The sequence below is a fragment of the Phaethon aethereus genome (genome assembly GCF_964289735.1).
Source record: "Phaethon aethereus genome assembly, chromosome: 6".
Taxonomy (NCBI): Eukaryota; Metazoa; Chordata; class Aves; order Phaethontiformes; family Phaethontidae; genus Phaethon; species Phaethon aethereus.
This window is the reverse complement of record NC_138580.1, coordinates 15,677,118-15,690,274: the sequence shown is the minus strand read 5'-3', so window position 1 is coordinate 15,690,274 and position 13,157 is coordinate 15,677,118. Positions and strand designations below refer to the sequence as shown.

Here is a 13,157-nt window from a genome sequence, read left to right as displayed (position 1 = left end):
CCTCCATTTCCAGATTCCCTCTCATACAGGCTACCTACAAGAAGCAGTGAGAAATATTCCTCTCCAGCGATTGAAAAGGCAGTCACTGTGTGCAAAAGGGACACTCCTCCACTGCCACTCACACTTGCTGCACTTGTGACAACAGTGCAGTCCTCTCTGACTCCGTCTCCTTCATGTAACGTGAGGTTTGAGACACTCAACATAATCACTATTCTGCTGTTTCCTGTGCCTTGCAATGGCTCAGGCACCTGCACGGGCCTGGCAGAAAAGAAGTGGAGCCCACAGGAGATGTGCCGTTCTTCTCATGCGGCACCAGGAGTCTGGGCAAGACATCTGCAGGTTTCCAACACGGCACCAGGCACCTGTGTCTGGGGCAAATGGATCCAACCCTTGTAACTGAAACAGCTGGAGTGACTTTTAGAGAGCCACAGTTTACCTCTCACTTCTGAGCACTGCAACTGCGGCAGGAGAGTGATTAAGTTGCAGTAACCCTTGGTTAAAAGGTAAAGGATAGAGGAAAATATTTACTGTTATGTTCTTCTGTACTAAAACTTCCTTGGGGGTCTCCTGCAAGCGTGACAGCCTGCAGGACTTCTGCTGTGAGGCTCATCAGAAACACGACGACTTCACAGCACAGATTTTGCTGAGAACAGCAAGGCAGCTGTTGACAGCGCAATGCCCTTGACATAATATAAACACTAAAGGTTTTTGCATTTTATAAAGTCCTGGAATACTTAATGAAATTTTAAAACAGAAATGTATAAATTGTCAGAGCTACAGCGTGCCAAAAGACCTGTAGTGTTTGAGGGGATAAGCTGTAAATCTTCAAGGGCTGTCTTTAATCCCAACAGTAGTAAATAATTTGTAAAGGATTCCCATTCATTGTCTTCTCCAGTGATAAAGTCAATCACAATCACAGACAGTAAGCTACAAGGTACACTCATAAAAAAAAAAAAAGACAAACAACAAATAAACAAAAAATATACTCCCCAAATTTCCTTAAGAAGTTCAAAGCTATAAAATCTTATCTAGGTTATTCTGAGAATCTCAGGGAGTTTTTCCCATTTGAGTTCTTATCCCGCAGTAACATAGTTGCAGGCAATAAAACCAGAATTAAGGGCATGACCGCCTCCCCTTCCCCTCCGTTATTGCCTCAGCCTAAGTGGTGGCAGCCCTCCTTTCCACACGGGAGGCTGCCAAGTCCCCAGGAAACCTAAACCAGGGCTGAATCACATGGTGACTTCTCTAGCAGTGTAATTGCTATACAAAGGAAAAAGAGACGACTCCTTATGGAAAGTGGAATAATAAATTATATAAGCAGATGAACTGAGATTCTTGTGTGCAAACAAAGGGAAAGGTGGATGCTGTGGGCAGTAATACCACTAGTTCCCTGATTATGTTGGGAACATCAGTGGGGATCCCTACTGCAAGGCTTGAAGTCTAGCCAGCCCTGCTTTGTAGAAGCCCATCTCTCAGACACCAGTCTGCTCTTGTTCAGAGCAGAGTGAGTAAAGCTGAACTGTTACATTATTTTCCTCAAAGAGCTGACCAAAAATCACGCTGCAAGAGGGACTATTCAGGTGCTTAAATATTTAGACACTTCAGCTACAAACACAAGTTGTATCCTCCTAAATTCAACCCTCTCTACATGCTATGGAATATGTACTATGTGGAAGAATAAAATATGTATCATTGTTAACTGAACCAAAAAATTAAAAAAAAGAAAGGCTAGAGGCAAATTATAAAAACTTGCCAAGTAAAGCTTTGGCAGTCTCCTTCACATCTTTTTAGAATCCCTTACTTTGTCTGAGATTTAAACACAGTTTCTATAGTTTTCTGAGGTAGGGAAAATAAAGCTTTACTTTTCTTGCACCCTAAAAATAGGCAATATTTCTGCATTTTGAAAGACTGCAAAACAAAGATGATCCACAACAAGGAGAGATATATTTCTGTTCAATAATGATTTTTTCATTATGGCAATTTCAAAAACAGGTCTTGGACTAGCAGCAAGATCTCCGATAAGGACTCATCCTTCCCTAATCTGCACCCCTAGAGGAAAACAAGGGGGAAAGAAGGCAAACTATTTGAGGACTGGACAAATATCTGTCCAAGACAAAATTAACCATTGATCTTCTCATGGCAATTTCTAAGCATTATTGATTTGATAGCCCAGGGTCCGCATACAGTAAAACAGCATCAGTAAGGAAGTATGATGACAGAATGACTCAAGTGTATTGTAAACAAATCTTTCAGATATCAAGGGTAAAAATTTACTCCCAAGGAGATGAGGAAAGGTCATTAAAAACACTTTCCATACAGGGCAGCAAAACAAGTACATGGATGTAGATTGCATCTCTATAAACATTGCACTGGAAAAATATGATTATTAGCATTTAAGTAGTACTCAGGACAGATCAATAGGTTTATAAGCAACAAGAGAAAAAGAATAAGCCTCGCAATGACAGACTGCCAGACCAGAGGTTCAGTGGGTCCATTAGCCATTTTCTGTGTTGACTGTTATCAGTCACTTCAGTGGGAACTGAAGATTAATTCAACTGAGCTAATTATCAATCAGCCTAGAGGGAAGATTTCTTCCCCTGCGCTGGTGGTTGTTCATTAGCCCAAAGCATGACAGGATACATCCTCCATGTTCTTTATAGAAGAAAGGTGGGTGTAGAGCATCATGGATGATGGGAGAACCCAGGCAGAGCAAGCAGAGCTAGTTCACATTCCCATGCAAGGTGGCCCTGGAAACAGACCACCTATGTTCCCATGGGGCTGAATGCAATCATCCCAAATTAATAATCCCTGCACAGACCCACACAAATCCTCATGGTGCCTATCACAGCATTCAACTACATATGATAATGATTTGGGTGCATATACTTGGTTCTCTTCCCTCAAACACAACATATTTGGTGTGAATTCCTCATTGTTTATTGTAATTGGTGACTTTCCCTGTGAAAGTGCCTTTGCTTTGAGTATACAATGGGTATATAAGGTACAGAAAACATTATGTTAATAAAGTGTTGTTTGTTGGTTTGTTTTTTTTTTTTAATCTAGTTTTGAGTTTGTTGTCTTTCACTGTCATTGAACTCTTTTTATCACTAGTGTAAGAAAATGCAAATGAACATCCCTTCTGTCAAGGAAGCCCATTCACTTTGGGTCTTCCCAATCTAAATAGCTCTGGAGTATTTACTTTTAATGCCTCTTTGTACAGACATCTTTCTGTGCCTTTAATTAGGTACGGGAGGTTGTCAGGAACAGTACTATTTCAACAACATATTTTACTCTGACTAGAAGTAAACAACCTTCAAGATAAGATCCTTCTAAAGTGCTTCACATACTCTCCCCTCTTCTTGACCAACTTAAATAATAGCATGTCATCTACAATTTTTGTCACCTTGCTTTTTCAGCTACTTCTCCAGACAATAAATACATTTATCCACTCTGGTATCAGTAGATAACTTGTGACACTCTATTGCTAAATTTCTTGCCATGCTGAAAATTGGCTTTATATTTTCTAATACTTTTTTCCTTCTTTTTTTTCTCCCTGCAAAATTTCCCTTCCCTTATTTCTCTCTCTCTCTCTCGTCTTTGTATGATTGTCCAATTCCCTCTCAACACACACAATCACAATTTTCTGCTTTCTTCAGAATTTTTATTCAGCAGCAGTTGACAGGCTGCAGAGAGAATCACTGGGACCATAGACACAATAAATTAATTCGTAATATTGATACTTCCCATATCCACATCGCATATTGGATGCCTATGACCAGACACCAATATGTGAGAATGCTGTTGTTAATCTGTCCTGGTTATAAAACTGCCTACAAACAAGATCCCTATCTGTTCAATTAAACAGGTAAAAATTGGAAAGAATTTTAAACAAATCGAAGTGAACATTAAAGACCACCACTGTTCTCTAAATGCAATGGTGCTGCTCATTTCTGGTGATCTGATTCCTTCTTTGAATTCATTCTTCACAGATTCAAGGTACTGTAATTCCCAGAAGTCATTAGCTTGCTGCACCTCTACTTTTAAAAGCACTAAATGAGTAATTTCCCCAGATTTTCCATTCCACCTCCAAATTCTTCAGCCTGAACTTCTTTTGGGCATAAAAATGTTACCTTTTCTTGAACTGTATACAAAAAGAACTGCCAGCCTGAGTAAAAGTAAAGCTTCATTTAGCACAGGAGCCTGCCTCTGCCTCTGAGGGCAAACAGATACCCAGGGAAGCAAGGGAAGGCAAAAGGTCTTCCTGAAACTTGTTCCCCTTTTCCAGTGATCTTTCCCTCACAGCTGCCTGAGCTTGGACCTGCAACTAAACCTCCACGTTTGATTGCACCTTCTGAATCTATCAGACAAGATTGGGTTTTTTCCAGCCTGGGTTTTTTCCCCTTTGTTTATACACTGGCTTCCTGGATGTCCTGTGGCAATAAGTTTCAAGTTGAATTATTCATCGCATCAGGAAAAAAAACAACCAACCCACCCCCAAATCCTGCTAGCTAATAATTTTACTGTCCCTTAGCTCCTATATGATGAAAAAGAATCAATCCCTGTTTGCTTTCTTTATGCCACATATGGTCTCCATGTTTTCCTGTGACAGTTCCCTCTACCATCTTTTAAAATTTGTTTAGTCTCCCCATACATGGAAGCCATCCATGTTTCTGACCATCTACATTTTTCCATTCACAGGAGGCTGGTATGGTTTTATGTCACAGAACAATAATGCTGACTTTTTTTTTGTCTCTATTCCTTGTGTGTTCCTAATACAACAACGTAGAAGTTAATTTTTTTACTTTCCCTGAATATCGATACTTAGAGAAAACTATGCAGAAACATTACCTGAAGAGAGTCTCAAATTCAGAATCCATCCCTGTACACATAAAGTTGAGTTATTTTTACCATACTTTGTGCTTAATCTATTACTGTAAATAATTTTTATCGGCATAACAGTAAGGTATGTTCCCAGAGAGAAAAGAAGCTCTTGTGATTAAGGCACCCAAACGATATTTACCTGATATAGAAGTAGAACCCAATTGTATCTCAAACTCTCTGGACAACTGTAAAATAGTAATTTCTTTCTGTACCTCAGTTCTTTTTTATGCAACAGGAATAATAGAGATGCCCGTGACAAATGATGTTCCCCTGCCTCAAATGAGACATCTAGGGGAAAAGAAGAAACAAGAAAAAGTTTTCCAGGCTAGGACGTTCTGCCAGTTTTCCCCACCTCTACTTTTCTCATAACCAAAATAAAATAAGAATGTCAGCAAGTTCATTACAGATAGAGAGAAAATCAGGTATATGCCTTCTGGATTTCTGCCAGATAAAATTTATTTGAGGGAAGTAGATGCTTTCTGCAAGGAGTTTGTCAAAAATCCTACTTCTTCAGCAAAGATAAAAAGCACTGACAATGTTTTCATCACACATATTTATATGATAAATAATGAAAATGAGCACATTTCCCATACTGGAGATCAACGAAGGGTATTCAGACAAAAAGGTGAAACTCTCTTTCAATTCTTATGAGATTCTACAACAGAGAAGGAGACACATCTTATTAAATATTTTTTACACTTGAATAAAAAATATACTTAATAATTAACTGGTGTGCATTTAATTAACATAATGATTGCCCAATTAAATAAAAATGAAAATTTAATTTGAGACACTTTAAGTTCGAGGAGATTAAGGCTAAAATATGAATATCCTGAGTCCTTATTTTTCAGGACTGAGTGTAGAGGTGGTATGTGGCAAAGTAGCTCAACCAGAATTAACAATTTAGAAGGAGTAATAAAATATTCTTTCATCTGCACCTGGCCACAGGAAGCAAAATTGCCGAACAGGAGACAGTCTAGGAAATTTCCTCTCCATTTCAAAAATAAAGAGCAGAAAGGATGGTCTACGTCTACCCCAATCCACAATATGGGCTATGTAATCTTTTCTCATACCCATGCATGACAGTCCTATATACAAAATGGACAAAAATACAAAAAAAACACTTAAGGGGAGAGTTTTCCAGACAGGTATATTCATTTGCAAAACTTTTTATTTTGAAACTGCAGAAGTGTAAGGTTGAGAAGCCTCAACCAATGGATCACCTTGCCAGGCTGTTGCTCCTTTACCTGTCTCTTTAGTGTCCCTCCTCCTAAGAGCATTGTGCCTTCTCCTCCATACAGATACCCAGGACGATCAGGGTTTCTATCCTCTGGGATATCAAAGGCAGCACACTGGTATGAGGGGCAATATTCCTGCTTAAGTCAGACTGGAATGATTTACACCTAGCTCAATGCAAGGAGTTTAATAATCGTTCCCAGATCTAGTGTTCTAGTAAAGCAGAGAAACCATTCTCAGTTACAAAAGAAGGTTTGAATTCTAAGTTTCTGCAGCTTTGGTAAAAAATACAAACATCTATCAAAAGTTACAATAAAGTTTAAAAGGCACTTTCATGTGGATCCTATTGAAGGAAACACCTCAAAGGTGAATATCACTTCCTACTAGTTCTCTTTTTTTTCTCTCACTACTCACCCATGATTGTGGGGTCGTATTAGTAGTACAATGAAAGACATGCCAATAATATTAGAGGCAACACAAAGCACCAAAGACAAGGTTAGGTCATTACCTGTTATATTGCAAAAAACACGGAGCGGTCCAAGTGGTCCACTGCCATCAGAATCAATGTAGAAGAAACCTGACGTCTTCCCTTGGTGTCGGTAAGCCTCACAAGATTGTTCATAGATAGCTTAAAAAGAGAGACAAAGATTGTATCACATAAACAAGGAGAAAAGAGACAGACACATTTTATACATGAGCGCTGCTTTAATCATTGCCATAACATAAACTGTTGGTTCACTGCTGATTAGCATGTGAAAGCGTTTACTGCATTCGGACCTGAGGTCATGCTCAAAATCAGGCATGTATTTAACTACTTCCTTGAACTTAATACATTCTGGCTTAAAGGTATGGGTACTGGCCTTATTTTAGATTTAAAGTATGTAAATACTTAAGTAAATGGATATGTACTTTCAAATGTGCCACCATCTAGTTATGGAGTGATACATATATACATCCACATAATAGTATTTCAAAAGACATACATACATACACAAGCGTACAGAATTTACTACCTAGGCAAGCTCTCAAGCCTTGTCAATACAGAAGACAGGTATTTTTGTCAGCCTCCAACTTCCCTGAAGAATATCAACAGGTAACTGTAAGCCCCTACCAATGTCTACTGCCCAAGTGAAAACAAGGCGTTGTTCCCTAGCAGAAAAGCTCAAGATCAGATATGGTCTCCATCCTGGCTGATAATTTTATGCTTTAGACTTTTTTTTTTCCCTTTTTTTTTTTTTTTTTTTTTTTTTTTTTTTTTTACACAACCCACTCTTCCTCTCTGCTTATCAATATTCTTCTTTTGGAGGGTTAGCACCCATGAAAATACCAAGTGGTTAATAAAACAAGCATAGCAAGTTTCCAAGAGCAAGGACAGGAAGAAAAATTCCCATGGGTCAGTGCAATTCCTTGTGTTTAAGGCATGTTTTCAGGAAAGATATTGTAACTTCACATGGGGCAAAGAGAAAACCTCTCCAGAGAGGCAGTTATGAGGTATCAAAGACATATGTACCATCCTGGATCTTGAAAAACAGTAACCTTAAATATCATTTCAGAAGGATTGATTTTTTCCACCTACTTAAACACTTACCTTATTATACTGACAAGGTTATTCTCTGTAACAGCTCATGATTGTTCAACTAATTGTCAATAAATATAATAAAAAGCACAGATTGACTTAACAGATAGATCAACACTGCCTTTTTTCTTCCTATGAGATGGAGTTATTTGGAAGACACAGTAAAGGAAATGCAAGCGGACAGAATTACCCCATAACTTTAAGTAAGCTTTTGAGCGCTACCAGTAGCAGAACACACAGAAACGTATTTGGACATCATCTTTGGCTGCTGCAAGATCAAATCTATCTTCTTACCTCTTAATTCTAAGAACACATTTAGCTACTATTTGCACATTTGTACATCATTATACAGCAAACGCTGGATTTCCACAGGTTGGGAGATACTACGGGGAATTTGTGAATAACCCATTTGTTAGCCACTGCAAATCTTTTTTCCCAGCCCCGCACTCTTCAGGCAGCCAAGCAGTACATTTAAACTTGATATGGCATTAATATCTGCTGTGCCAAGGATGTAAATACAACTGCAAAGCTCCCAATGCCTTTCATCTGGAAAGCATCCCAGGAGGTTTGCAGACCACGTGCAGGGAGAGCACTTCCTCACCGCTTCTGAAATGCGGTCCATTTCAGAGTCCCAGCCTCTCCTGCAGGCAGCAATCGCTCTGCACCAGCAGAAATAGTTCCTTCTTACCACTCCTGTGCATGCACGGACTCACATCCCTCCTTCCCCCTACACTCCCTAAAAGTAGTTTTGCTAATGAAACAAATTTCAGAAAGGTTTAAATGGCCAGCCTGAAGTAACCTTGTCTGACTATTATTCTGAAGAATGCTACGAGATAGTTCATCACTCAGATTTTAATGAAATTTGGACTTTTCTTCACTTCTGCCAACAAAACAGAACCACAATTCCAGGGGCTCTGATCCCAAACTGGCTACGAATCAAGAGTCTCACCAGTCAATCACTTGTACCGCTCGCCAAAATATGCTTTTCCCCTTGTACATTTCCCTTCTGACCAGACATCTTTAGCAGGAAGAACATCACTAAGTGCTCAATATGCACAGCATTACCCTTCACAGAGTTAAGAAGCTGCTTAAAGTACTCAGCACTTGGTGAGACAGTGCTTTCGTTGGTATCCATCCTATAATAAACAGAATTAAGAAAGCTTCTTCCTGTCAGTCATTAGCCTGATGTAGAAAGCACTGTAGGAGTCCAGAAGATCTCTAAATTCCTCCTCTGATAGCTGGCCAAGAGTACATATTGAATGCAAATAAAATAAAATCCCCAAACCAGAACCTATTCTTCCACTATTCACAACCTGAGGGGCCAACAGAGAGTCTCTCAGTCGTCGAAGTGCTGACAAAAGCAACTGGGATATGGAGGGTCAGGAGAGAGACCATAACAGGCAATTAAGTAAGCAACCAAGCAATCATGCTTTGATCAATTTGCAAAGTTCTCCAACCACAGTTCACTTAGTGAATTTGCTGTCATCATCATTACAGGACGCTTTATCTTGTCTCATTAGGGAATATGGCAATTGCTTCCCCTGAATTGTTTGCTGAATATTTTTGAAGACAAAGGATGGTACAAGGGGTAGAGACATAAAACTAGTATGCTGTCAGTGAACTGGCACAGCTAGAAACTCATTCTTCATCACAAACCTTTTCTTCCTAAGCTTCTTCTTGACTGTCATTTTGGCTGGAGGCCAGATATACTTTTTTCAAATTAATAAGGAAAGATGTGAAGATTCAGCCATTAATAATGTGGGCAGATGCAAACAGAGATGATCTACTCGCTTTTAGACGGCTCCTTTGTCACTGCAACTTTGGGAAAAAAAAGCTGTATAGAGCTAGAAGTCAGGCTAGGGGTGCTCAACTGGTATAAATCTGAAAGGACGCACAAGCTTCAGTGAAACTACAGTTATGTCTGCCAGAAGAAAAACCATTTTGGTATGTTTTCCTTTTGGTTATATGAGAATTCCAGCAGTAAATACTAGGGAGTAGCAGAAGAAGTGGGAAAAGGCCATAAACCTCAAACTCTAGCACATAAAACATATTTTAACTATCATGACTTAGAGAAAAGCTGTTTTGGTGGACAGTTTATTTTGTAGCTGCACACTGAAAGTTTCAAATTGCCTGTATCTTAAGCATTTGGTACTGCATATTTCTAGAATGGATAGGCCATTGTTTTTAGTTCTCTTTTTTGCTATTTTATGCTGTAGAATGCATCAAGGAGAAAATGATATTTGTTTTCCAGTCACTGGCAGATGCCCCTACAGACATTTCAAGTGCACCATCCATTCCAAGCTCTGCTCGATGTTTTTGCAGGCCGAGCCGATTGCTTGTTTCAGAATAAAGTTATGCAACTCCATTTGCTGAAAATGGCCCTATTACTCTAGTGAACACAACTTGAAGCTGTCTTTATGGTTCAATGAGAGACAAGATCTCCTTGCAGTCATTCTTCTCTTTATGCAATCAGAAATATCATACAAAAGTAAAAACCAGACAAAGTCAGCCGTGACTGTTAAGACCCCAGAGCCTTAACTCTGAAAACTGTCTTCAGATTTACGTTCTGTTTTGTGCCAGACTTCTCTGATGTAGATGGAGATGTGGTCATTTGGGGAACAGTAGGAAATCGTTACTGTGGTTGCCATTAAAGAGTCACCGACCACTTGTGCATGTAATAGGGCCTCACCTTCAGAAGGCAAGCACCAAGTTTAATTATGGAACTGTTGACAATTGCATACATTTTGCAGCAATTACATCTTTTTAATAAAGGAGAGGCATTCGTCAGTTCATTAGAATTAAAATCAGTCAACAATTTTCAAGCATTATTTTTAAATTAAAAAAAAAGTTATTTTATCCCTTTTTGTGAAACATTTTAATAGTGTTTATACTTTCACTCTTTCAAGTTTGTTTTCAGATTTTAACACGTTCACCAAAATGGGATGAAAACAACAAAAGTAATTTTCTTTATGGGCTGCTTGTTTTCTCATTAGCACTTTTTGAAAACATAATTTCAAAAATAGAACATCTAAGTTGTCATTTGTCTCAAAGAAGCAAGATCCGTTTCCGTCCCAGACTTTTTTTGGACTAATTTTGACTTACATCAGCCTTTGAAGATAAAGGGATAGTTTTCAGCAACTTTTGTTTCACTGAGCCAGAACCACTGAAAATCATAGTTTATGACTTTCATCCCCTGCTGCGTTTCCTCAGGCCCTTTTGGGAAGGAGCTGCCCCGCCATGCAGCGATAGCACTTGGGTCCCTGGTGCTGTGTTCCCACAGGCAGTCAGGGAGAAGCCGGTTGCTTCACGGAGATGCATTACGCTAGCGCTTGACAGAAAGAGGGGTCAGCAGCGCACGGGAACCCATGCTACCCCCCCGCAAGTTTGGCTTGGACCTCACAGGCAGGTATGGAATGTAAAAGCATTAGGGTAAACTAAAACTCACAGCGCAAGGCCAAAACCAAAGTGTAAAAGGTGCCACAGGGGCAGAGTTTGGCTGATGGGCTATCGCTGGTAACAGTGACTATTCCAGGAAGACAAAACAAGAAACAGCTTGACTCCAAGGTCCAGATTTAGTAAGGGAAACTGGACATAAGAAGTATCTGGCTTACTTGGTCACAAAGAGACTGGATGTCTTTTACTGCTGGTTTTTTTTCCTTTTCTTTTTTCCCCAGAATCACTTATAAGCTATAACATTGGACCCTGTGCTGACATTTTTGCAGTGCTCTTTAAGGCAATTTTTAAAGGCTGCTTCTGTGTTTCACAAAGAAATTTAAAATCCTCCCAGAGCTACCTACTGAAAGTGATGCAGCCTGAGAGCCCCATTCTTCACATCGAGAGCTGCTGCCCTAAGTCCTACATGTGGTCTTGCCTATCTGCTAGGATGAGCCGGGCTGTCGGTGTTCAGATGTGCACAATACTGACAGAGTTCAACATACCAACCTCCTAACCCCTTATAATCCTCTGTGAAACACATATACCCAATTTCCCCCTCAGGTATCTCTTTCAGCCTTAAGTCTCAAATTAAACCAGCTTTTCAGATCAACAACTCATTCCATCAGAGCATTTGTCTCGAATACTGCCTTACTCACTGATCATAATGGCCATCTCTTCCTTTAGTTCCCACTTCTCATCTTCTCAGGTGCTTAAGAAATGGTTTGTCAAACTTTGATCAGCATTTATAAAATAAACGCTTTATCCGCAGTCAGATCAACATCACCCAATTCTACACGTTTTCTTATACCTCCTGGGATATAAAGATTCATAAGCACAAAAATCAAACTTATGGATCTGAAATATACACATCCCATATTTTTGCGAGCCACACACTGCATCCCTACAGAAGCATCCCAGCAAAATTATAAATCCGCACTTTGATTGACCGGGATTCAAGCTACAGATCCATGATTCAGACTTCAATGCCAGAAAGGCATTAAGAGACTTTGATGCCATTGTAACAACCCATTTTGACCTTTTGTGTAAAATCAACTACAGAGTTTCATTTTCTAATTCTTGCATCAAGTCGGCTGTGGCTGGTCAGCCAGAGCAGACGCAGCAGCTCTCCGCACCCTGCAGCCAGGTCCGGCAGGGCTGGGGTCCCTCTTGGCTCGGCTCTGCCACCGGAACGTCAGCCTGGGGTCAGTACTCTGCGAGAGCCTGACAAGTTTTAAATATGAACGATTTCATCACTGTTCACCTCTCTGAAGTATCTGGAACCTGTTAATCCGACTGTTTTAATTACATACAGTCCTTAAACAAGAAGAGATTGTGCCCCTGCCGTAACTAAATCTGTTAACAGAGCATGGCCGAGCACAAAAGTTTGCAAGGTCAAAATTCCATCATATCCAGTAAAACAGCTTTTTATTCAGTTTTTCACTGACTACCTGTTATTGTATTGACATTTGGCTTCCAATCTTACTTTTGCTCTAACCGGTCCACCCGCAGTCTCCACAACAGCCTTCATTAAGCACACGCGTAGTGTCGCCTTGTGGAGTGCCCTGGCAGGTAAGCCTTTAGCTGGCCTCAGTTTCCCCAAGTACTTAACAGCTCAGTTTCCTTTGCCCACATGTTCCTAATTTATAAAACTCCTCCTCTCTCTCAGACAACTTTAGTTTCATTTTTCACCCCTGTTTCTATTTTGGCTAAAAGATGACAACTGTTCTTTATGCAAAGACTTGAACTTCTGCAAATAATAGCCAGAGAAAGCAATATATTTAAAGCCTCCTGTCTTCAACAGATGAACAAACTTGTAAATCATCCAGTAAGATGCACCCCTTACCCTTATTGAAGATAGTGCTGGCTTTTGGACTCAATGCAAAGGTTACAGTGACAGTCAAGACTGGGAGACCACTTTCCCCCCTCCACCCAGCAGTACACTACTGGTACAGATACAAGCAAGAGCATAAGCTCCAAATCACAGGCAATTACTTTGTATGTTCTTTTAATCAGAGGAGCCTGTCCTTTT

At 39.8% G+C, this 13,157-nt stretch overlaps 1 protein-coding gene across 1 annotated transcript in view; it reads right to left on the bottom strand.

Moving 5' to 3' along the window:
- The window catches only part of CNTNAP5 (contactin associated protein family member 5), a gene marked incomplete at its 5' end in the record, with an annotated part of 301,416 nt that overhangs the window by 92,258 nt on the left and 196,001 nt on the right, over positions 1 to 13,157 (bottom strand). The window contains one exon of the mRNA XM_082001654.1: positions 6,626 to 6,745. Coding sequence (XP_081857780.1) covers positions 6,626 to 6,745 — 120 coding nt within the window. The remainder of the gene's footprint in view (positions 1 to 6,625; positions 6,746 to 13,157) is intronic.